The 26,703-nt window shown below is 43.7% G+C and overlaps 1 protein-coding gene across 2 annotated transcripts in view; it reads right to left on the reverse strand.

Annotated features, from left to right (window-relative positions):
• The window catches only part of ARHGAP10 (Rho GTPase activating protein 10), a 243,242-nt gene that overhangs the window by 100,197 nt on the left and 116,342 nt on the right, over positions 1 to 26,703 (reverse strand). For both annotated transcript variants that reach the window (XM_037058430.1, XM_037058431.1), the window contains exons 11-13: positions 19,027 to 19,108; positions 16,137 to 16,182; positions 13,744 to 13,809 (exon numbers count right to left, since the gene is read on the reverse strand). In XM_037058430.1, coding sequence (XP_036914325.1) covers positions 13,744 to 13,809; positions 16,137 to 16,182; positions 19,027 to 19,108 — 194 coding nt within the window. The remainder of the gene's footprint in view (positions 1 to 13,743; positions 13,810 to 16,136; positions 16,183 to 19,026; positions 19,109 to 26,703) is intronic.

Here is a 26,703-nt window from a genome sequence, read left to right on the forward strand (position 1 = left end):
GACACACGATGACTTTTAAAAGTTTTACAGGTCTGTGATTTTAAAGAAATAAATGATCAACTTCCATGTGTCTATAAACTACCATTTACTCAGTTATCATCAAGTAACAGAGTGCTTGTCACAGAATAAAGTAACTGATCGCTATTGGGGGAGGGAACAAATCACTTGTTTGCACTGTGCATGTTGACAACCGGGGTGAGAGGTCACTGATGTTCAAGTTCACCTTCACAGGAGTTCTACATCAAAAGTCTGCGGCATGCTACTGTTAAGGAAGCACACATGCATACACATACCCAGGTGCACACATAACTACAAACGCAGGTTCACATACCCCCACCAGCACTGCAAAGACTCACTGCCCGTGGGCTATGGAATGAGCAAACCTGATTAACATTCATATATGCATAAAACTGTACAATTGTAAATGTGTTTTATGGTTACATCTATAGTTACAACTATTAGCCAGTCTTAACAGATTCTTGAAAATAAAAGGAAAAATGTACTGTAAGTAAAATAATTGGGAAAACACCAATGATGTGCGAAAAACACCCAACAAAAAAGTGAAGAACGAGACGCTATACAGGGAACTCACAGAAAAGCAATGGTGAGGCTCATGGATGTTGTTTCAGATCACAGGGTGAATGATAAAAATGTCACAATGCGTTACTTACATGTCCCTATAGCTATTTGTCAACAAACGATATGTTTAAATGTCTGTTTAAGAATGGTAAGCACCTCCCAGGCTACCCACTGTGCTGAGTTACATAAAAAAGGAAACAAAATAACACAGGTTCATGCACAGACATCCTTCCAAGATCCTGGGCAATTCATAAGATTTTAAGGCTCCATCAAAAATGTGTGTTTATAGTAAATTATTTTAAATCTGATGCCCTGACAGGTGTGGCTCAGCGGATTAAGCGTGGGCCTGTGAAGCAAAGGGTCACTGGTTTGATTCCCAGTCAGGGCACAAGCCTGGATTGCAAGCCAGGTCCCAGGTAACCAATGAGGCAACCACGCATTGGTATTTCTCTCCCACTCTTTTTCCTTCCCTCCCCCTCTCTCTAAAAGTAAATAAATAAAATATTTTTTAAAATAAAAATTTTAAAAAATGTGAGCAGACACAATCAAGAATGATTCCTCCATTCCATCAGAGGGGTATATCCTTCAACATCATAAATTTTAAGATACTGCATTTCTAGAATTACAGAATCCTAAAACTTTGGAAGAGGCATACCTTATTTTTCAGCACATACAGTGCACCCAATACAACAAAAAGCAAAGTAGGAGATGATTTCTAAGCACTGGCAGTGTTATAAGATCCCAGTGCACAAAGATAAGAAGCTCAAGATGACAGTTATCATGCTAAACTCTGTAGATGCTGGGCCCTCCATTAAATAAATAAATTTACAGACACACACATACATATATATCCTGGAAACACAAATTTGTTAAGTTTGCAAGACATCAAGTGTTACAGGTCAAGGTTAATGATAGCATGGAAACTTCCAACCTGACCCCTTCCCAGCTGTCTGAGTGGACGAGTTACTCAGTCCCCCAGTCTCAGCCTCTTTACCTGATAAATGAGGCTGAGGATGGAATGGGCTTGTGGTGAAAAGTAGAGATGACATTTGCAAAGCATCCGCATGAGCCTCACATACCAAACACTCATTCAGAACTTTAACTGGGCCTAAAATTCAAAATCAATCTCCACACGGCCAGGCACAGTAAATATAAAGTCATCCCAACCGAGCCACGTAGTCTACATACAGCCCACTTTCATAAAAGGAAGCACGCGCTGGGAACAGAGTCAGTGTTTATTCAATGTGAATGCCTCACGGAAAACACAAACTTCCCATTCACCAGTCACACGTGGCGTTCCTCCCCTGGATCGTAATTAGTGGGCAGCTGAGGGAAGAGTTACAGAGAGCTGCTGGTGGGGAGCGAATCTGCATCTTCTGGTGCAAAGAGCTGCTTTCACTTTCAGCTCTGCCTTCACAGCCTCTGCTCACAGGAATCCCCTCCTGTGCTCTGAGGAACGGCTCCCCCCGCAGGTCCTGCGAGGAACGGGCTTGGGCTTTCATTCACAGGATCCTCCCACACCCAAGCCAGCTGCAGGCTGCGCTCAGGACTACCATGGGTGGGCACCTGAGGGCGGCGGAGCCCCCAACATCTCCCTCCGCCACTGCTTCCCCTCCAGCCTGTGGGAGAAATATCACAAAAGCAAACGGCAACTGTCCGGAGTCCAGGTCCAACTCAGTATTTTTGGAAGCACCGGTAAATTCAGGACTTGGCAGACACATCCACACTTGACTCTCAGCCTCACCTCCAATTCAAGTCCAAATGCACTGTTTGCTTTATTAGCCTCCACCTTTGTAGCCAGGTCAGAATGGACTATACACCCCCAATACTCTGCAGGGCTGGCCTCCTTTCCAGGTTCTAACCACAAGAGAAAGCATTTGTGCATCGTATCGGACAACCCCTGGGCTTGTTGCTATTCCCTGTACAACCACCCAAGCCAGTGGGCAAGCTGCCTAGACTGGGGCTGGGGGAGAGCTGCAGAACACCAAGGAGTTCCCGCTTTCCCTGTAACGCCTGAGGTCCCAAACCTCTCCCAGTTGCCAGATGTCTCACTGTCCCAGGATCTAATAGGGGCTCTTGCTATGACTCATTCGTCGTGGCCTTCTGCCTCTCCTCACAAGCGAGCCTTCGGGAAGGCGTGTCTCACAGCCTCTGGGCAGTCACTCTGACCTTGTTCTGAACCTCAGACTCCCACGTGCACTTAAAGCGTAATAAATAAGATATGCGAAAGGGGGGACCCAAAAAACCTGGAATGATCTTCTAACGGGCAGGCCCTTTGTAATACAGGCTTCCCCCACTAGGTGAGTGTTCTAGGAACCCATCTGTACTAGTGACCAGCTGGCGTTGTTGTGAGAGGCTGCATTTGGCTTCAATGAATAGTTGTGCTTTTTTTAACCACTCTTTCAACGTGTTTGCCTATTTCATGATGGGTGATTACAAGCACACCTGCCCACACCACACTGAGTGTTCAGCAGTTTTTGGCCAACAACAGCGTGACTCCAGTGCCCCATGCCCCCATTCCCTGAATCTTACCCCAAATGACTTTTGTTTCCTTGATGAAAAAAGTCCTCAAAGGGAAGTGTTTTGCCACTATGGAAGAGGCAAAACAAAAAAAGGCAGAAGCACTAAAAGGCATCAAAATGAACAAGTTCAAAAACTATTTTGAGCAGTGGAAAAAACCTCCCAATCAATGTAACTACATCAAATGGAGAGTAGTTTGAAGGTGACTGAAGTTTAAACGTGCAAGAATACATAATTTTTATAAATAAATTCTACGGTTTTGGGGGTCTCCCCTCCTATTTGCTCAACTACCTACTGAGTTTTATAGGGTCTGGAAGCTAGAGTACATGAAATACACGGGGATACATAAAATGCTGCCTATTAGGATTTAAAATGCTGTCCGATGAAGATTCCACAATGCCCACCACCAAGACACCCCACAGTCCTGCAGAGATTCTCAGCAAAGCGAGCAAACCTCCCCCGGGTTGGTGGTGCCCCTGCACAGCCCATGACAAAGCGGGAACAGAAGGAAGCAATGACTTCGGCCCACAGCTAGACCAGAACGTCAGAGATCCTTAAATCCTCCCTCCACACCCCCCTTTCCCACTGTCTACAGGTCCGGATCACCCCTGTTCTCTCCAAGTCCACCTCCTCTCTCCTCTTTGGTTCATCGCCAACACCCTCAGAAGGTCAGCCTGTAGAGGCTCCATCTCGTCCTGCTCACTGTGGCTAAAAGCGCAGGCATGGAAAGTTCAGTCTCAGTTCAAGTTTTCATCTGCCGCCTTCTAGCTCCGAGACGCACATAAGTCAACTTGTGACTCTGCAGCTGCCCACGTAAAATGGAGAAAGGCCACTGTCTCACGGGCTTCCTGTGGGAACGACGCGTTACAAAATATGACCTGTACAACCTGGCTATTCTCGAGCTTCAAGCTTTCACAACCACTAATCACAGAGTCCTTCACTCTTCTTCCTCCTCTCGTTCCCTATGTGCAAAGATCCCCAAAGATTCCGCCCTTTGCTCCATTACCTTCTTATCTCACTGTCTACCCGAATGACTTTCTGACACTCAGAACGCCACCTCTATGAAAATGACACCCCTCACCTTTCTCGTGGCCATCATTCTACTTCCTCCAGACATGCCACAGTTACCTAGAACTCAGAAGATCTAAAACCAGTCTATTTTCCTCCCCAAACTGCTACTCCTCTTGCACTCTGCATCTTGGCTCAAGACGTCTTCACCTTCCTTGGCTGGAAAGCTTAGAGTTACTTATTATTTTCACTTTTCCCTTATCTCCTCCATCCAACAGGTGGCCGGAGTCTGTTTCTCTGCCAAGTCTCTCTTCCTACCCATCTCTTTTTTCCATTGTCAATGCCTTAGTGTGAACCCCTACCATCTCTTCTCTGGATTACTTCTAAAACCCAACCAGCCACTGCACCTCCATCCACTCCACTCCACTTCCCGTCAGAGATCTGAACACCCTCCTGCTCAAACCTGTCAGTGTCTTCCCACTGCCGACAGGAGAGCTCAGCGCCTGGGACCTGCCGCAGTGGCTCCGGTGGGTCACAGAGCACCTCCTCACGTTGCACCCACCCACTCACCCCTGCCAGCAGCACCCCGGCGTGGGCGAACACTATCTACTCCAGCATCTCCCTCTGGAATAAAGAGCAAGTTTGCGTGCAATTGTGGAAGACAGGTGGTGTCTCCAACTACAGCAAAGAGCAGGCATGCTTGCCCGCCATTATAGAAGAGTCCAGTTTCCCAAACTCAGAGTTCTTCTCCTGTAGCACAACCTGCTACGTGTGCAAATATCATCTGACACCCTCTTCAGGAACCTAGAGAATCAGGGTACAAGGCACCAGCACAAAATGTCATACTCTGGCTGTTGAGAGTAATAAGCTGTCCTTCCCCAATTCAGGAGTCTTGTATCTTCTACCCGTAGCCTCGAAGCTATGCAGAATAATTTGTTCACATGAACAGAGCATAAAATCCCAGGGCCTTCACTGTCTTGAAACTAGACTGAAGCTAACCTTGAAGAAAAGAAATCGTATCTTCCCCATTTTCTTCTCCAATGTCTTTCCTGTAGGAAACACCCAAAAAAGTGTTGACTAAATCCCATTTAATATGTGCATGTCCAGGTACGGGTAACTATTAAAGTACCCTAGAATGCAGGGGGACAGGTAAATAAAGGTACATTTTATTTTCAAACTCATCACTCACACAGCTTAAGTGTAAATCGTTACGAAATTCTACTTATATAAACCACTACAGGGACTCAATGCCAAGGCCAAAGTTGGCTGCAGTATTCTGCAAGGCTCCTTCCCCTCCTTCTCTCCAGAGCTGAGAACATGAGAAGAGGCCTGATGGAGTCTCCCTGCTGCCATCTGTCATCTGCCATCTGCCCTCCACTTCAGAGCAGCTGTGGCATCAGGGACTAAAACAATTTTAGGTAATCTGGGAGGGCCTCTTTTTCGGATGGCTTGAGATGATCTAAAAGCCATGGTCTTCTTGCCAAGCCTCTTCCCTTCCTTCACCGTCCCTGAGCCATGTTACTGCCCAAGTGTCCACAGGACGCTGAAGAACAGAAGGTTGAAAGCCAAACCAGTTAAAATTCAGCTGCTTGTTACAAGAACCACATGAAGTTACTAGATACAGTACATTCCGGCGACTTATTTCCCTACATAAATTACTCTCTTTTCAGAAGACAAAACAAAGTTTCTCAGTGCTCCCAGACTCTTGAAACGCCACGGCACTACTTAACTATGATCCGCCTGACTTCAAAGGCTTCTCTCTCAACGAGCAACTGGCATTTACGGGGCACTCAGCGTGTGCCAGTGCTGCCAGCACCTTACCCACCCTGCCAAAGGCGACACTCCCATTAGCCCCTACGACACGTGATAAAGGGAAGACACAGAGAGGCAGGTGGAGTAACTACGGTAACTTGGTTGTAGAGCTAACAGGTCTTCCCAACACGACTGACTCGTTTTTGAGCCATTGCTCTTCACCCCAGCTAAGAGTGCCCTTACGGTCAAATGCCCAGGACCTCATCGGAACCTGAACCAAACACATCGAACCTAGTGTGCCCATTTACCATTCGTCTGGAAGCAAACAGCTTTGGAAGCTTATTTGTTCTTAAAGCAAATAAGATTACTAATTGAGAAAGTAAATAATCGGTCCTGACCTGCCAGGATTTGATATTTTGGGTTTGCATTTGCATTTTTGCAGACACCACAAGACTCTTCAGCTCCCTCCTACATACGACTGTCCTCTGCACCTACCCACATGCATTTCACACCCATTACACTATGATTAAAAAAGAGACAGTGAGCAAAAAACTCTCATTTACTGGCTGTAAATTTCCGGGGGACAGCTGTTCTTTATTTTCTTCATTTTGCATGTCATCTGCCCTTGGCAATTTAAGATTAATGTGCAATGAGGGCAAAATATATTGCAAGTTCACTTTGGGCGTCTTCCCTCCCACCAAGATTAAAACCACATTATGATCTTCTTCCAGGCCCACTTTGAGACCCCATACAATTCCAGAAATACTCTGGAAGCAGAAAAATAATCCTCAACCCAACCGCAGAAAGATTTTCTAAAAACCTGAAACTTTACTTCTCAAAGAAAGAGAAATTCACTTTTAGATGTGACAAATCTAAGACTGTCACATCTTAGAGGTGGCTTCCTACTTCTAGCTGAGAAGTTCACACCTTGTTACAAGGCAGAAGCTGATGACCGACAGCTGGCCTAGACCAACACTGTAATGCCATACTCTAGAGATTAAAGTGAATATTGGAATTACTCACAGATGGAAGATTTTTAAGGGGAACTTCATAAACAAAAGTGGCATAGAAATGTAGTTTTAAATCACAATGACTGCTGAAATAAAGCAACCCAAGAACTTTTTAAGCAAAAGAGGCTTACTTGCTGTTTGCACATTTTACAATGCACGCACCTGAAAAGCTCGGCGCCATGCAGTTCCAAAAAAGGACAATGGACTGGATAGGGGAGTTATTCACTTAAGGAAATCACGTACTGAGTCCCCAAGATCTAAAACCAGAAGACTCGTCCACATGGTACACGATACATCTTTCTATCAAGGTCTGAAATACTACCCAGAATTCAGAAAGATGCTGACGAATCAATGAAGCGGTAAAAACCAATCCTACATGTTATTTCAAAGTACTGAGTCCAGCCACATAGAAAAGAATAAATTCTTCCAATAATTTTACACGCTGTTAGAACACATAATATTGCTAATGTGGCATTTTAATCAAATCTCTGAACACTCGAGCAAAAAGCCATTGCTTACAGCGTGCAGGCCGTACGTGCAAGACACTGGCTGTGCTTAGAAATGAAAAGAGGCAAGGAAAAACCAGGACACTTTCTGCACTCCCCAGGAGAGAGGAAAGTTCCAGAAATAAGATAAATACATGAAATGTAATTAATACCACCATGCAACATAACTGTCAAAGAAGGAACATGGACATTTCACAGTTAAAAGAGTTTGGGAGAAGGACAAAAAGAAGCCATAAATACATTTAATGAAACATCTACCATGTACAAAAATTAGCTCTTTTACCCTCACAAACATGCGTGGAGGTAGACAGTATGAACGAAATTCCTAGTTACATTCTTTTAGAAATTAAGGGTCTCTGAGCTTAAGAATCTTTCTGAAATGCCTATCTTAGGAGCACCTAAAATAGGCATTTTAGGAGCTATCGAAAACTGCACCGCTTTGGAGCTTAAACCTGTTATCCCTCTGATCTTGCCCAGTGACTATTTGCTGTACTGGGTTGGCCAAAAAGCTCACCTGGCTCTAGTAGCATTTAGTTGTCTTTAACGTCATTTGAAACAATTTTGTTAAGACTGTACTGTGGCAACTGTCATATCAGCATGCATTTAAAAAAATACTTAATCAGTACTGGTGAATTTTTCTGTAGCCATTTTAATATTGAAGATAGAAGAAAATATGCAACATTTTTGGCACATTGTGCTTTATTATTTCAAGAAAGGTAAAACAACTGAAATGCAAGATAAAAAGATATGTGCAGTGTATGGAGAAGGTGCTGTGATTGAGTGCTTTGCAAAGTTTTGTGCTGGACATTTCTCGCTGGACAATGCGCCACAGTCGGGTAGACCAGTTGAAGTTGACAGCGATCAAATCGAAACATTAATTGAAAACAACATTATACCATGCAAGAGATATGGAACATACTCAAAATATCCAAATCAATAAAGTTATTGATGAAAATGAAAAAAAATGTGTCTTATTTTACAGGAAAAAAAAGCTAAATGGACATTTTTGGCCAACCCAATAGTTCTGTAAAATGTTAGCTGGCATACAACATCGTGTGAGTTTCAGGTATACGACACAGTCATTCAACATTTATACATCACCTTACAAAGTGATCACCCCAATAAGTCTAGTAACCACATAGTTATTAGACATTAATGACCACATTCCCTACGCTGTCCATTACACCCTGTGACTCATGACGGCAAGTTAGCATTTCTTAATCCCCTTCTGCTTTTCCGCCCAACTCCGCACCCCCATCCCCTCTGGCAACCTTCACTTTGTTCTCTGTGTCTAGAGTTTGGTCCCAGACGCACTGCATTACTCCAAACACCTACCCCTCAGGCCCTTCTCTCTGCCACCCTTTCCTTGCCAAAATCCTTCCTTCTGACACCCCCCCATCTGCGCTCCTGGACAATTTCTCTCCACCCTTCCCACCTGGGCTTAAGTGCTGGGTCCTCCGGGAGCTCTGAGTCGCTGGAGTGCGAGGCCAGGAGGAACAAAGGAGCAGAGTGTACCCACTGCATGCCCACGGCCCAGGCCCCTCACCAACTCTCCTTTCTCAGGAAAACCCTCGTGGCTTCAACTATCCTCTGAAAGCAGGAGATGAGGAAACCCCTCCCTCTGCTTAACCGTTCTTACTAGACCTCTCATTGTCAACAGCAGAGGCCCAGCCACCAAGAACTCGGATTCAACAGAGCTGGATTAACACCAGGAATCCACATTTTCCAGAGGCACCCTGGTGATCCTGATGCATGTTATCAGGTCTGCCAGCCATCGACCTCTCCATTTCCTTGACATCCTTTGTTTTCTAAACTTAAACTTGATGCTTAAGTTCCTTGCAGAACCCTCACTACAATGTACAACCACCCGCTAAATGTGACAACTACTTCATTTGCTAAATTGCTCCTATGTATCTATGCTCTCTGACCCCAACAGAATCTGGATTACGTTGAATCAGCTTCCTCCCCTATGGCATATCCCAACCCGGGCGCAATTCCAGGCTCCTTTGCACACAGTCACCTCACACATGGCTCCCACACTCTACCTTCATAAGCCTGCAAGCCAGCCATTTACTACCCTCTAACCCAGCTCCTTTGCAACTAAACACAAGTGCATGAGCACCCACCTTTACTGTGTATCCAATCAAGTTTGACTGTTTTATCTGCACATCTTTGCTGAGAGTTCCCTAAATGCCAAAATACACTTTCCCGCCCTTTAAGTCTGAGGAAGCCTGTTTCCACACACAGTCCTCAACATCGAGTATTCTGCAATCTGTCCACATGCATTCGGACTCTCTTAGTCTGCAAACTTGCAGCACGTGATTTTACTACCCGGAATACTTGAATTGCCTGCAAATCTCTGTGTTGCAAACCACGGATCGAGGATCATATGTAACAAATCTTTCACATGTACCGCACAGGCCTAGAGCAGAGTTATGCACACCCTGTGACCGCTCAATAAATTCTGGTCAACTGACGGGCTTCAGACAGAACGGGGGTTTATTAGTAGTAAGTCATCTATTACTGAGGAAGCAAAGAGCATTGAGCTATTGAGCTATTTCTTTCAGAACTTTTGTGTGTTGTTCGCTTCAGCTTAGGATGGGTTGTTTTAAAAGAGGTTAAGAGAAAGCCTCCCCACAGAGCACTATACACATAAAACTGACAATTGCGTATCCCATTTCCAATACACAGGCAGCTGTCCCATGAGGACCATGGGTTCCCAAACTTTGCTACCTATTAGAACACCTGGGGGGCGTTTAAAAATCCCACTTCCCAGCTACCCCTCCCACACTCCCACAGCAGTGAAGTCGCACTGACTGGGGGTGAAAAGCCAGACCACGAATTTCTTTAAAGATCCCAGGTGATCCCAGCGTGCAGCCATGTTTGAGAAAGACTGGTTTAGGAAGTCCTCCCACGGCGGGGCACACAAGGGCAGCAAGTTCCGATGGAAGTCAGAGGGCCTGGGTCCTGGATCCAGGAAGCTGCTACGCATCATGGGCAAATAGTTGGCAAATGGATTAAAGGTTAGTTGATTGACTCCCCGCAGGCCCTACCTTCGTGAGCAAAAGACTCCGAAAATGAGAGTATGTTGGGTTTTTTGTTAAGACTTTTTTGTTTTGTTTTGTTTGTAGAGAGAATAGAAGGGAGGGAAAAAGAGAAGGAGAAACATTGGTGGGTAAGACATACATGGATGGGTTGCCTCTCTCACACACACACAACTGGGGACCTGGCCTGCAACCCAGGCATGTGCCCTCCCTGGGAATTGAACTGGTGACCCTTTGTGACCTTTCGGTTCTCAGGTCCATACTCAATCCACTGAGCTGCACCAGCCACAGCAAATGCGAGGGTATGTTAATTGATGTTGATACTGTATTGAAATGGGGTTAGTTCTCATCTCAAAAGCAGATTAACTGCTAAACTATCCCACCCAGCCAAGATATATTATATATACATATATAAAAGATATATTAGCACCTATGAATGTTAACATACATTACTTATACATGTTAACATATTGTAACTTATATTAGTGCCATATATATTAAATATATAATTAAAGATATGTTAGTAGACTAAAAATGTTACTTTTGGGGAGACTACAGTTAAGTTTTAAACATTTGTCTGATATTTCAGTGATATCACAAATACAACTGAAAAAAATGGCCAAGTATTATTTTTAAAAGAACGTGTTAGAAAAAACGGTGGTGTACTGACCACTTTAACCAAAATGCACAAAATGGTAGTTTTCAGATGATAAGTTATGTTTAAAATGCTGAAAACAGTGATTAGAAACAATTCTTCAATCAGATCTCACTAAATGCTCCTGGCTGGTAGGCATGTGGACCCAGGAAACTACAGTAGCCACTGATACAATTTGCCAAATACATCCAACCCCTCCAGTTTCCCAGGCTCCTGATAGGCTTGCACCACCTAGACCCCTGGGGATGAGAGGGCCACGTGGCTATTTCTGAACAGTTGGCTGTGAGTGAATGTAACTCGCTTCAAAAGCAGAGCGAGCATTTGCTGGTCCATAGCCCTCCAGAGCTATTTCCCTCCAGCACGGCAACCAGGAACCTTTACCTTAATTGGGTTGCAAAGGCAATCAGGTACCTTGAGGCCCCAGCATCAGTGATAAGCAAAGCCTGCCTACCCATGCCTGGGGGAGAAATCGTCCTGATGTCCTGAACCAGAGAGACTCGTGGGTTTCTTGTTACAGGGACATAAACTAGCTTCGTTCTGACGGATGAAATCTGTGAGACAACAGCTGTAGCATAGAAAATATGTATCAGTGGCTTTTATAGCTGATTTGGGGGAATCAGCAAGACCAAATTCCTTAGGAGAAGTTCAAAATTTAGCACAAAAGCTTCAGAGATTCTATAATATTCCTCATTGTTTTTAATAATATGATCTGATGGTGGATTCCTTAACTAAAATTTTAGTCATTAATCCACTAAAAACAAAAGGCTTTAGTAATGGAAGCCCTTAGAGACAGATTTGAAAAGAGTGGTTTTTTAATTATTTAAATGGAAAAAGCTAACTTAAAAACGTAGACTTATTCTGTTTAAAACATGCAACAACTCACACATTTATTAATAAAAATACATTCAATATATGCAGAGTTCAGTACCTACAGGGATAGGCAAAGGTAGGTTTACAGTTGTGAGTAATACACAAAACAGAGTTTATTCTTATATTATTATTTATTAATTATTGTATTACTTTCCACACAAACTGTAACTCTGCCATCCCACCCTGTATGTTCTATTCCATGTACATAACACTCCAAAAAAAACCTACACATATCAATTAGAAAAAATTCTAGATAGATTTCCATCTGTTCAAAAAAAAAAAAAAGCAAGTACATATAAAATGTTACTTCCTGGAAATAATTTAATTTATCAAAATAATAAGCATGCAAGGAATACAATTAAAATTAAGGTTCTTGAGAGGCTCAGGGAAAACCCAGAAACAAGAATAAGCCAATGAGAGGTATGAAAATCACAGCGTCTTTCTGAAGTTTGGAAGTCCTTGAAGCACTAGGACAATGAAGACATTTGTCAGCTGGACTTCAGTGCAGGCTGCAACAGAGGAAAGGGTCACAGCCTAATCTGCCACTGGAAGAGCTGGAAGGAAAGGCTTTCTGTCACCTGGGTCTCTGTCCTTGACAGGCAAATCCCCCCAAAATGAAAGGGCCCAGACACAGCCCTCTGACATCCCAGGTGGCGGTCCTGGCTCGTTCTGTAACAGACTTTGCTTCGACAAAAAACTTGAATGCAATGCTTCCTCTAAGTATCCGAAGTAGGACTAGGATATACGTGTATGACAGTGAGTTAAGTATTCCATGTACCCCTACTTCTCTTGGTCTCTTAACAAGGAGAACTTCAGCCTCCAGGAAAGCCTGTTTGCAGGGCTCGATACTTCATTTCTCAAAAGTCTGCTGGGATGGCTGCAGAGTGCCAGAGCCCTACTTTCCTTTAAGGACTACAAAGAAAACACCTGTGAGTGTTTTCTTTACAGTCCCAAAGGTGGGGGGGAAAGGATTACCTTCCCTTACATTTAAATTGGAAGCAACTCAGACATCTATTAACAAGTGAACGGATAAACAAGTTCAGTCCATCCACATGAACTAGGGTGGTCTTTTCAGTAGCGAGACCATCTAGGAATAAAAAGAAAATGAGCTAAGGACACAGCCAGATGAACTTCAAAAGCATCAGGCTAAATAAAGAAGTCAGGCTCAAAACACTATCTGCTGCACAATCCCATTCATACAAAATGCCAAAAAAAAAAAAAGGTAGAACTAGAATGACAAAAAGCAACTCAGCGGTTGGTTGTAAGGGCCCAGGAGGGAACCAGGGTTGGCTGCCCAGAGGCACAAAGAAATTCTGAGGAGAGATAGAATCTACAAATGCAGTACTTTTACAACTGTGTACATTTGTCAAAACTCATCAGTGTGTATTGTTAGAGTCAGTGAACTTTCTTTATATGTAAACTGGACATCGAGGAAGCTTATTTTTTAAATGGAGACCCACATGAAGATGGAAGATGGGAACATCTTAATAGTGTGTGAACAAAAAGTAACTCAGACCCAGACCGGCAGGCCTACACTGCTGATTACTGCTGATTCTTCCACGGATTCCCATTTCACAGCAGCTTCCTGTTTCAGTGCGGGAGAACACATACACAAGAAAGGAAACCCGCCCTCTGATAGTAAACAAACAAACCACCTCTCAGCCACAGGACACATGTGCACTCCCGTCCATGTATTTCACTGTACGCACCAAGCCAATGCAGGAAGCAACTTAAATGACCCTTAGATGGCACGTACCTACCGCCTTTCATGAGCAAAATGACTCAGACAACCGTGTTACCTCGTGATTCGACGGCACTGATGCACTTTTTGATAACGGTGAATCCCATCTTATCCAACTGTGCACCTAAAAGAAACAGTTATAAAATATCAAGGGCATGATTAATTAGTTATGCTTCTCTTCCTCATAAAACAGGAAAAACTATTTAAATTCCACTGATTTATGTTCCTATTTTAAAAAGGAAGCTAAAAGCCATGTATCCCTGTTTAAATAATGTGGATGAAAATTCCATATATATTTAGAGCAGTGCTCACTGGAATATTAAGACTTCTACTACCAATATCAATAATTCATCAATAAATTTATAATTTAAAATAATTTTATACTGATAAAAATGACTTAACCAGTGGAAGTGAAAGTCATAAAAATCTTTAGGGGAAGCTTTCTAGAAATAGTTAAGACACATTTTGCTAAAGTTCCTACAAGAGCTCAGTTTTTTTTTTAAATAAAAAATATATATATACAAGTGAAGGTTTTAAAATTACTTGACAGCTGGAGAAACGACACATACTGTTTTTTAAAACCTAGGGGAAAATATTTAGGAAACACTTTTCAAAAATATTATTTGGGTCATGAGTTTCAAAAAGCTTCTTATACCATGCTCTAAGCATTTAATAATTTATTATTTTCAGAGTGAATCTAAAACAGATGATTCATGTAACAGAAAAGACTTTTCTGAAAATACAACTTTATTATTTTTCTAATACAGACTCTTGCCTGTGGATTAGCTAGCATACCTGGGCACCCTGACAAAAGATAATTCCTGTTTGAAAGGAAACAGGGGAAGCAAACACATTAGTCTGTGTTTAGAACTGGGCCCAGTGATGCGAACTCCTGGCTCTCAGCGGGGGCAGCATGAACAATCCACGAATACAAACTTCGTGGGCTTAATGCATAGCTTGAAGAGAATTTTAATGAGGAAAACTGGACAGCGGTTTGCTGTTTAGGGATCTACAATTCACAGCCTGTTATAAAATGCAAGTNCATTTAATAATTTATTATTTTCAGAGTGAATCTAAAACAGATGATTCATGTAACAGAAAAGACTTTTCTGAAAATACAACTTTATTATTTTTCTAATACAGACTCTTGCTTGTGGATTAGCTAGCATACCTGGGCACCCTGACAAAAGATAATTCCTGTTTGAAAGGAAACAGGGGAAGCAAACACGTTAGTCTGTGTTTAGAACTGGGCCCAGTGATGCGAACTCCTGGCTCTCAGCGGGGGCAGCATGAACAATCCACGAATACAAACTTCGTAGGCTTAATGCATAGCTTGAAGAGAATTTTAATGAGGAAAACTGGACAGCGGTTTGCTGTTTAGGGACCTACAATTCACAGCCTGTTATAAAATGCAAGTGTTTCTTTCTGCTTGGCAAAACAAATTTTAAGGCATGTTTCCATTTCTCTATGAAAAATAAGAAAGGAAAGAGAAGGAGAAAAAGAGAAAGCAGAAAGTATGTAAAGAGGGAAGAAAAAAAGGAAGGAGGGGAGGGGAGGGGAGGGGAATCAAGAGAGGTTGAAAAAATGCTCCCGTACATTGACCACCTCCTGTGACACACTGCCCTTTTCCAGAGCCAGGCTAGAGATGTCTTTTATTCAAGTGAAATGCACATCATAATTTTGAAATTATGTGTAAATAACAATGTTTCCAACCTGTGGACATGTGACAAATGTACTCTTAATTTTTCCAGAGATATCAAAGTAAATTCATAAAGAATCTAGAAAATCTGATAGTTTTGGTTTGCCTCAGTAAAAATCCACACTACAGAGCCACACAATACTACATTTTCCTCTAGTTTATACAAAGCATGTGAAAATAAATCATCATCCCAGAATATGGAACTATGTGTTCCCATTGTTATTCTCTCCAGTACAATGATGTATCACTTGTATAGCTGGACTCAGAGACTCTAAGGTGGTGTGTGTGTGGTGTGTGTGTGTGTGTGGTGTGTGTGTGGTGTGTGTGTGTGGCGTGGGGGGGCAGGGGTTGCAAACAGGGAACCTGACAACCTGATAAACAGCTCCTACCCACAGGAACTTACAACTCAGGAAATTGATGGATGCACACCTGAAATACTCAGGTGTTCATTTATGACTACAAGAATATACATTAAACTGAATTATAGAGAACATATTTTGGGTTTCGTAGAGAAAAATAGTTGTAAACAAAGACTTTTTTTTCCAATGTGCAAAGATGGGATCAATGAGGATCACAATAGCCCGGGGAAATCTGAACAAGAGCCCGTTGGATAGGACCTCTAGAACACACACAGACTTGGAGGGTTAGCTCGAAGGGGCACAGGTGAGCACCCCGCACCTCTCCCACACCAGTAAAGAAGCAAAGACACTCGCGGAAAAGGGAGACAAACAGGTTCGTAAATTAGCACTTACTTCCTTCTGGTCTTGGGACGATGGCTCGGTTAAAACTATGGAGCAGCTAGTAAGAGAGAAAACAGGGGAAACAACATTTTAACAAGTCAGTAAAAACGACCCCAGCAGGCACACCCAGACCGTGTGGAAATCACACTGGCATTGGCCAAGTGCCGCCATGTGCTCTGTGGCGAGGACCATCCACTCTGTCTCTCGCCGAGGGAGCAGAAATCAGACGAAGAAACCACAATTCTTAAGAAACTTATTGAAACTTCAAGCAAATAAAAAACGCATTTTAGTCAGCAAGACGAAGCTCATTTTTTTCAGCACTATTTCCAAAATTTGGTTTTTACTTAATTAAGAGATGACTCCGGCCTGCAATTATAAATAACTACATCTGAAATGGAAAGGTGATAATCACGGGCTGCTTCTAAGAATTCTAGAGCCTCTGTGTTACTTGCAAGGCATATACAGCAGCTGCAAAAAATACACAGCACCTGAACTAGCACCATAAAAATACACAGCTGGACACAGTTACGTGTCACTTAATGGGACTATGTTCTGAGAAACGCATCGCTAGTGAATCATCATTGTGCTGACATGGATCTAGATAACGCAGCCTACCAGACTAATTGTAAGTAGTGCTGCCTCTTAGCACTACTGGCAGGTTCCTCTACAAAGGCATCTATCTGCACAAACACATAATACATTACAAAGGCAACAACAGACAAAAGGAATTTTTCACCTCCATTATAATTACAGGACCACCATGGTATATGACGAGGTCTGTTGGCAAAAGGTCCAGCCATTGTTAATATAATGAGAATGGTTTGTACAACAGTGATGTAACCTGGCAGCCAAGGCGAGTGGACTGGAATGCACATGTGTGAACAATGATGACTTCACTGTATTTATTGGTCAGTGGGGGGGGTGGACACTGTTGAGTGAGCATGTGTACTGTGTGGCTGTCACATTCACAATGACTGAACAAAAAGAGCAATGACTCTGCATCAAATTTTGTGTTAAGCGTGAACATTCCTCTACAGAAACTATTCAGATGATTCAGAAGTCTGCAGCTATGGGCAAATGCTGATTGGCAGCTTCATCACAACAGTGCACCTGCTCATGCATGACGTCTCGTGCAGAGATTATTGGTGAAACATCAAATCACCCAGGTGACTCATCCCCTCTACAGCCCAGATTTGGTGCCCTGTGATTCTGGCTTTTCCCAAAACTAAAATCGCCTTTGAAAGGGAAGAGATTTCAGACTGTCCATGAGATTCAGAAAAATACGATGGGGCAGCTGATGGCCACTAGGAAAACCATGTGTAGTTCCAAGGTGCTTCCTTTGAAGGAGACAGAAGCGTCATTGTCCCATGTATGGTGTTTCTTGTATCTTCTTCAACAAATGTCTCCAATTTTCCTATCACATGGCTGGGTACCTTCTGGACAGACCTCGTTGTATACGGGTGGAGGGTACCCGTGGTGCATGACGGTATTTTCTTCCTGCAGACTCGCCATTATTTGTGTATCTCGAATTACTTGGCTCTTTAAAGGAGGGGCTACATGGGTCTTCAAGGTTAGATGGCATTTGGTGACGGATTTATTTCTCAGGAACTTAGTCCTATGACCTTTTTCTGTGCAAACTGACTGTCCAGAGCACTTCTTTGTTCTCTGAGGAGAGGAACCCCAGTCAGGGCAGGGTTGTTAGTACAGGATTAACATAAGCACCATTCTGGGTCTCAGTAACTATTACTGTTACAAGTACTCTTGACTCCCAGAGAAATTGCAAAGACAAATTAAGAATATACAGACAGAACTATAACTACGGAGGCTAAATGCTGATAAATATAATAAAACAAGCCAGAAATCTGATCACTACTTTTTTCCCACATGGGTGGTACATTCCCTGTATGGGATCTACTTTGAAATTGGTAAGTCGGGTTCTCATTTCTGAAACAGCATATTGAGCTCACCACATGCACTCGGCTCGGTGCCCTCCCCGCCGACCTGCTCTGCGCACCCCCTCAGTGCCAAGCAGCACGGTCTGTTTCATCAGCTCTCCTGACACCCCCTCTGCTTACTACATAGGATGCCTATGGTACCTCTTCCACTTTGCAAACTCCGCCCTTTCCCGTCTTTAAAACCTGCTAGGGTGGCCAGGGCTTTCCAGAGAGCCCACCTGGCACCTGCACTGGCGACTGGCCCAGAGTCTCACTACTTTAAGCAAAGTGTATTTAAACTGGTTCTATGGTGTGTTCTGTGGTTTTCCTCAGAGTCCCCAATTCAACACATGACCTGCCCAGTTCTCAACTCCCCAAGGCCGGCAGTCCAGGAAAATGAAAGTAGTGTTTGGATAAAAGGGCAAACAGGCGTAATGTCTGTGCCGCCAGATCTATAGCCCTGACTTTAACTTATTCCTCAAATGGTTACGAGTACAGACACACCCCTTCACTAAGGCTGCATAGCATAGCACAGAGTATTCCATTAGGCTAACCCGTAAACTGTGAAATCAAGCAACACAGTTACAGCAGTCACTTCTAGGATTGCCTGCCCTGCCTCCTATTTCCTGTTCTACCTCCACCAAGACCAAAACAAACTGCAAGTCTTTATTGCATTTCTCTCTCAAAGCGCTGTGAGGCAGGCAACGAGAAATGGCAACCTCAGATGACTTCGTCAAGCAAGGCGAATCTGAGAGGCAAAGTCATGAAAGAGCAAAAATAAAAACTAATGATACACCAGTCTTGCACGCGCTGCTGCTGCCTCAAGCCAAATTACTAGAATACTGAAGGCTTCTGAGAGTAATTCGAGCACCAGGTTCAGCCGCCACTATTTTTTAAGGGCCGTAAAAAATGAACACAGGTCGACCTTAAAGGGGTCCAAATACAATTCGAGCACTGATGATTCTTACAGCTTCTTTTCCGCCCAGAGCTTCCAGCCACCGCCTCCGTTCCTCCTCTGAGAACGCCTGCATGGTCAGGGGGACACCGGGCCTGAAAGACACGGGGACAGAGCAGGTCACGCCTTGGGGGTGGGAAACAGCCTCGTTCTCTACTTCCCAATGTTTCACAGGAGCGATTACGTTGTGTTTGAAAATGTTTAAATTGTGATCAAGTATACATCATAAAATTTATGATCTTAACCATTTTAACTATACAGTTCAGCAGTGCTGGGAAACCAAGCTCCAGAATTCTCCATCTCATAAAACTGAAACTCTGTGCCCATTAGCACGAACTGCCCTTCCCCCAGCACCAGACGGCTGCCTTTCTACTCTGAGTGCATGACCGTGACTACTTCAGGTAACGCTTATAAGCAGAGTCACACCGTATTTCTCTTTTTGTGACTGGCTTACTTCAATGGGATAACATCCTCCCTTTTCATCATCGGCATAGCAGCATATATCAATATTTCCTTCTTTTCTAAGGCTATGTAATATTCTCCTGTGTGCACTTTGCTTATCCATTCAGCCCTCCATGCTTCCACCTTTGGGCTGCTATTAATACAGGTATACAAGTATCTCCTCAAGGCCTTGTGTCCAATTCTTTCAGGTACACATAATAAATACATATTTGGTCTCTCATCCCATTTCCCGACACAAAGCTCCTTAAAAGCCCTTGAAATCACTGTAACATTTTACACACTAACAAAATGATGGGGCTCACTCCTGAACAACCTCATGATGGGGCCAGGTTGCCAAGGGAACCCATCATGTGATTAGAACCGGGAACTGTCCGGCCCATCCTCCCCTACGAGGCTGGGAGAGGGACTGGAGACCGAGGTCGGTCACCAATGGCCAATAATTTAACCCACCATTTGCCACACAATGAAGCCTCCATCAACACCCCTAGGACCTGGGCAGCTTCTAGACCGGGGAACGCGGGCAGGCGCTGGGAGGGTGGCATGCCCTGAGAGAACACGGAAGCTCCAGGCCCCTCCCCCACACCTTGCCCAGTGTGTCTCTTCATCTGGCTATTAATTTAGATCCTTTACAATATTCTCCTCTGTATTAAACCCGCAATAGTAAATGAACTTTCTCTGAGTTCTGTGAGACACCCCAATGTCTGACTGAACCCGGAAGGGTCACAGGAAGCCTCACTTTACCACCCATCAGCCCAAAGCTCCGGCGACGACCCGCACTTGCAAAGGGCATCCCCAGGGGGAGAGGGCAGCCTGCGGGACCGAGCCCTTAATCTGCGGCATCTGCTCTAGTTAGTGTCGGAACTGAGTGAAACTACAGGACGCTCGGCCGGTCTCCACGGAGAACTGCAGAGCGGCGTGGTACCGAAAAACCCAAACACTGGAAGCAGAGATGCATTCTCTAAGTAGGAAGAGCGGGGTTTTGCCTCACACTGGGTCACATGCTAATTCTACTTTCAATTTTTTGAGGAACTGCCATACTCTTTTCTACAGAAGCTGCCCAAGGGTTCCTTTTCTCCACATCTTCACCAACACTTATGCTCTCTGTTTTTTTAAAGTAGCCATCCTAGTTCAGTGCGAGGTGGTAGCAATGATTACATTGGCATTTATAAAAGAAACACATATTTACTGTTACAAAACCAAAAAGTCCCACTTTTGCCCCATTCTGATTCCTCCCCCAGGACAGTGCTGTTCACCATTTGGTCTGTTTCTACCCCGACTGGTCCTCAGGGCCAAGGTCAACCTTTCTCAGATCAGTTTATGCAGACGTAAGGAAATTCTGCCAGAAAACTCTGAATACTGCAAAGGCATTCTAGGTAAAAAGAGGTGGGTGGTTTCTCCACGGAAACTAATCTATGTGATGAAAAGTATTAAAAGTAAAACTTTTTTGACATGGATTAAAAGGCAAAACACCCCAAAATACAAGAAACTGGAAATAAAAATTGATGGCTGAAAAGGAAAGTAAATGCTAATTACCATTGGATATTGAATATGCTTTTTTTAAAGTTATCATTCCTGTCACAGTATTCCACCTCGTTTTTGTAACTATTGGATCTTTTTCAACGAAAGCAAGCTGTAAGAATTAACGGTAATTCAATAAGCGGCACAATCTTTATAAAGTATAGAGCATCCCCCCCCAAAGCACTCTGCCAAAGCCCTGCCCCCAGCGCCCACTCCCACGGGCGGCAGGCCTCCTTCCCTCCTGGCCATGATGAAGCTGAAGTTCCCTGCTTCAAGTTCACTACACAGTAACTCTAGCTGCAACTGACAGGCTCTCTCAGCCATGACCATTTCTCCAGACTACGAATTCTACGGGAACAAACATCACCCACTCTCCCCAACCCCATCCCTGAACAGCAGCAGGCCTCTTTGTCATCTTGCACTGGCCCAGCTTGACCACCGACTTGGCGCCAGGCAGCACGGAGGCAAGGGGCCACCTCCCCGGCTCTGCCGCACACGGCTCCTAGTGGGACAGGAGCTGAAGCAGGACGCCCAGACAGTCGGGCTGCTTCCAGAAGTTCTTGACTGGGACGTGAAGACACTGGCCCCTATTTTTAGTATACCTCACTTAGTATCCAGGGGAATCAATGAAAATTGTGAGAAAAAACTTAAAATGGTACAGATGTCTTTCTCTACATCACTTAAGTGGCGTAACAATATTTATGTATGAGGGTCTCAGCTCTGCAAAGGTGCTCCATTCTTGTAGAGAAAAAAAAAACATGTACAAACCTCTCTAAAAGTTATACATATTCAAACATTTAATATGTAATTTAAGGGGACAAAAGTACGGAATGTAAAATAAAATATCACAAATACATAGTAAAAAGTTGACAGCTTTTACAATCCAGAAATGGCAAAACTAGCAGAGATATGTGAACTAGCAGAGATAAGGTCAAAAGTGGCAACCAAGGTCGTGGGAAAAGAATGCAGCGTTTACAAACATTCAGTTCAACAAACACTGAGTGACCGTCTGCTAACCTTTAGGTGCTGTACCAGAGGGTCAGGATTTAATTATTGAATACCCTACCAGGCACCAGGCGCTGGGCTGGGAATACCACCCACAAAGGGCTTACTGTCTAGCAGAGAAAGCAGAAGGTAAATAAACTACAAATAACAAAGTAATTTCAATTATACAGAGCATTGCAAAGGAATCAGAGAATGATAAATGAGTAAAGCCAGCTACCCAGGAGAAAAAGAAGTGATAAGGACACATCAGAAGATGTATGCCAAAATACAAGAGCCTTCAACTCCATACGTGTTCAATTGCTGTGGTCACACTGGCTGGTGTGGCTCAGTGGATTGTGCACTGGCCTGCAAACCAAAGGGTCACCGGTTCAATTCCCGGTCAGGGTACATACCTGGGCTGCCGGCCAGGTCCCCAGTAGGAGGTGCAGGAGAGGCAACCACACACTGATGTTTCTCTCCCTCTCTTTCTCCTTCCCTTCTCCTCTAAAAATAAATAGTATCTTTTAAATTTTGTTTTAAATTGTCGAGAAGACGTGTGGGTTACCCTGCGGCCTGGCTCAGAAGGCAACCTCGGCATTTCAAGGTGCAATGACAGTAAGAAAGAGAAAAGACTGACCGAAGCCTGGATGTTAGGCTTCCCTGCAGAAGACACAGTTAGTCTGAGGCCTGAAGGATGAATGAGCAATGTCAAGAGCAACAAAGTGGGAACTGTCTGCTAAGCCGGGAAGGTGCCCAGGACAGAAATGACACACACTGGGAAACTGGGTTTGGCCTCATCACTGATCCTGTAACCCAGGCACAACGGAAGCTGGTCAGACAGCCGGGGGTCCAGCCACACAGGGCCATGCTAAGGATCTGGTTCATCCTACAGGTCACCAGCAGTTTTTTAGCAGGAGAATAACAAGATTAGATTAAGTGTGTATGTAAATGCTAGCTGCTGGGTGAATAGTGGACTGAAGAAAGGGAAGAGCTGGCTGCAAGGATTCATGGGAAGACTGAGAAGATGAGATGGAATGGCAAAATGAGGGGGGAAATGATACTCTGGAGACACATTCAAGAGGCGTTTCTACATGCTATGGACGACAGATACTGAGTAAGCAAGCTGTCACTCAAAGAACAAAAGGCAGAGTGATTACAAGACAGCCTCGTAACCAGTAAAGGAATTAATTCCATGAAAGCCAAAAACAACTGCAGCAAATCAGGGCTCCGTATTATATTTATACTGACAGCATCATACACTTGGCCTGATGAAATTCCTTGTGCTTTCTAGTTCCCTTTCAGTTTTCCCCTAAGGTTGACCATTGATATGAGAGGAGAAATAATACTTGCAGGTAGGTGGCTGGATATTCTTAACCAGGTATCATAGAGAGCAGCAAAGACAGATGCTGGGGAAGAGAAAGGATGACTGGTTCTAGGAACTTGGAACACAAGAAAAAAAGGTGCTGAGTTAGGAACTGGAATTACAGACACTGAAGGAAGGAAAAAAGCAACTGTCAAAGGCTTCAGCTGAAACAGCCATGTCACGTCTGGATAAAAAGCCTGTGTGGCATAAAAACTAAAGTTTTATTACAGGACTTGCCTCCAGGCACAATGCGTCAGACCTGAGCGATCCAGCCCCGTGTGGAATCTCACAGAAAACAAATTTGTTGAGAGATGAGAGATTAAGTAGAAATATATCACCTACCAGGAAGGAATTCTATTTCTGTTTACATTTTGACAAATAATAACATGGAAACTCAAAAAACAATTCCCCTGTTGAGAATTAATTCATGGCACTGCAAGTTCTCCAGAACCCTTCACATTAGCAACACGCTGCTCACGGGGACCAGTCACTGGTGCGATATAAAGCTCGTTTCCATCCTATCACAAACAGGGCTCACACCCCCTGCTTCCTCATGGAGCTCCTATCTCTAAAGCACGCATGCAGAGAAAATAAAACGTAGTGCACGTAACACGTGTTTTTACCATGTTAAAGCCTTCAAGTTTCTTGTTTTCAGTAATCAATACCTAGGAAATTATTAAGCAAAAAAGGAGACTTTAGGAAACACTGCACACATGTCAAACTACAGTATTAACAGCATCTCACTGTTAAACCAACCTATCGCAGTGCGCTAGTTTTTGAAACAAAGACATTCGTTATTTATAAAGTTTAATGAGCACAGGCGACAACACGGTGAATGTAAGGACAGGAAACAACAGATAATTTTACAACGATGCACTAGATTATCCACATTTACATTAAAAAAAGAAAGAGTTATTACATCATCTTTGTTTAGTGGAGGAGTTGAGGTCACTAGATTAGTCACTACAGCTAGAAGTACAACTGAGAAAGTCCCAACTCGGGGTTCTCAGTTCCCAATATCACTGCAATGCCTTATACTGGCCCGAATGAGGACACAGCATTCTTGTCTTCATATAGTAACTCGTTTCGACCAAACTAACATCTGAGTACCCCACACATGCCTCAGGCACGGTGCGGAGCTAGGAATGGTTCACCACGCCAGCAAAGCAAAGTTGATTCTTGGTGAATGCAAAGGCAACAGTAGGAACTTCAAGAAGAAAAAATGAGCCAGGTAAAAGAAAGTAACTTGCCGGAATAGTCTGTCCCTCTTTACTTAAAACTGTAATTATTCAAAGAGCACTAGCTCACTGCTTTCATTCACTCGTTAAAAAACACGTCCCACCATGCACCAGGCACTCCGCAGGCTTGCACAGGAGAGGCAGTCCAGGGAGCCGTTATCTGTGTTTACATTTGACCCCGCATCCATTCATTCTCCTTCAACTGCAGTTCATGCAGTTCTATCAAAGCATATGGAAGACATGTGTTCTCTTTATATTTTACGTGACAGATCAATGAACCCACAAATTAAGAAAATATACAAAGGTACAAGAGTGAAGACAAACATCTACAAGACGGTTATGAAATGTCCAATTAATGAGCTATTATTGTAAACAGAGGAAATGAAAAGAAAAAACTAAGAAGCAGCTACCAGACTTGTGGTAGTAACAATCAGAAGTATTCTCCTGCTCTTCAAAGAGGAATGTTAAAAAGGAAAATAAACAAACCAAATCAGCGCATTACAACTCCTGCACTGAGTTTTACTGTGGGAATTGGAAAGCGCCAAACAAAAGACTTTTCCAAAGTTACAGAAACATGGATGTCATCATCGGTGTCTCGTAGGTTTGCTGGCAAAAACCCTTAAGTGCAAATCTATGAATCATACATTTTTCCAGAGATGATAAAAGCATGTTGCTTGATTTTACTAGCCATGAAGACTTTATATGAACTTCTTTCTTCTGCCCACCAGAGAGTTGTTTCAGAGAGAAAGTAAGCAAAGATTTAGTCAGAAGCAGGATTATACCCTCCAAGAAAAGTGAATTCAAAGCATTAACCCTTAGAGAAGTGCTGCTCCAGCTTAGAAAATAGAAAGTTAAGACAACATCCGTCTTGCCCTTAGAAGAACACAGTGGAGAACCTACAGAATCTGTTGTTGCTGTTTTTAATGACCATCTAAGACCTGAAGACGCAAAGAACCCTAATGAGCCAAAATGGGCCAAGTTTCAGGCTCACACATGCACATGCGCACAGGGACATGAGGCTGCTTTCCACCGTTTGTGAAGCAGGAGGACAAAGAGGAAGACATCAGTGACGGGGGTTGTTAAACAGAATTTTAACAAAGTCTTAAGTGGGATGGTGGGCTGTTTTAGGATCCCCAGAAGATGGACACACAAGGAAGTCTGAAGCCACCCTCAACTCCTTCCCAGGGGACATCGCCAAGCACTCAACTGGCAGTCTGGGCACAGGGCTGAAGGCGCAGCCCTGACGTGTGTGGTGCTCATCATGTATGCGGGGTGGGGCAGGAGAACTTCCGGAGAAGGCTCTGTGCTCTCCACAAACCACAGGAAGCCTGTGATGAACAAAACCTCATTACAGTAACAAGGATGCTGAATCTCAGCTCAACTGCCCACTGCAGTGACAGCCCCACACATCGGTAACCTAACGGAAGAATGGGCAAGCCCTCTCTACCCAGGTAAAAACACTACTCACCTTAGTCTCTACAGCTCTTGCGCACACAGCAAAAAAAAAATATGAGGCAAGAAAATGTCACCCCACATCAAGTGAGGAAGCAGTCAAAAGGACCCTACCCAGAAATAGCCCAGATGGGGTGGGGGGTGGGGAATTCAAACAGAAACCTAAAAACAACTGAAAGTATGCTGAAGGATTCAATGCAAAAGGTGATCCACTTGTATAAAATGAAGGGGATTTTGGCAAAGAAATGCAAACTATTCACAGAGAGACAACCGGGTATATGCAAGATGGAAAATAAAAACAATGATGAGGCGTTCAGGAGGATACTTTTCATATGCGGACCAACCGATCCTGACTCCATATCCTTTATCTAATTCCAACCAAGCCCAATAGCCTAGAGCTCTGCCACGCTATGCAAACTAGCCGATCCTGACTCCTGACCAAAGCCTGAAGTTTCCCCATGTAGCCCTGGGTGACAGGGCTCGGCTTCCCCTCTTGGAAACTAAAAATGATAAACTTCTCTCCCAATGGCATTGGTCTCACCCTCTTGTCACTAGGTCACTTCTATAAATTAAAATGCTGCAGGCAGATTTGAAACAGGTATCCAACAGTCTAAGAGGATGCAACCAGACTCCCAGAATGTGAACGAAGAGAAAATGGAGTGGAAGAACTATT

The sequence above is a fragment of the Sturnira hondurensis genome, unplaced genomic scaffold (genome assembly GCF_014824575.4).
Source record: "Sturnira hondurensis isolate 20B ecotype Veracruz unplaced genomic scaffold, ASM1482457v3 Scaffold0010128, whole genome shotgun sequence".
NCBI lineage: Eukaryota > Metazoa > Chordata > Mammalia > Chiroptera > Phyllostomidae > Sturnira > Sturnira hondurensis.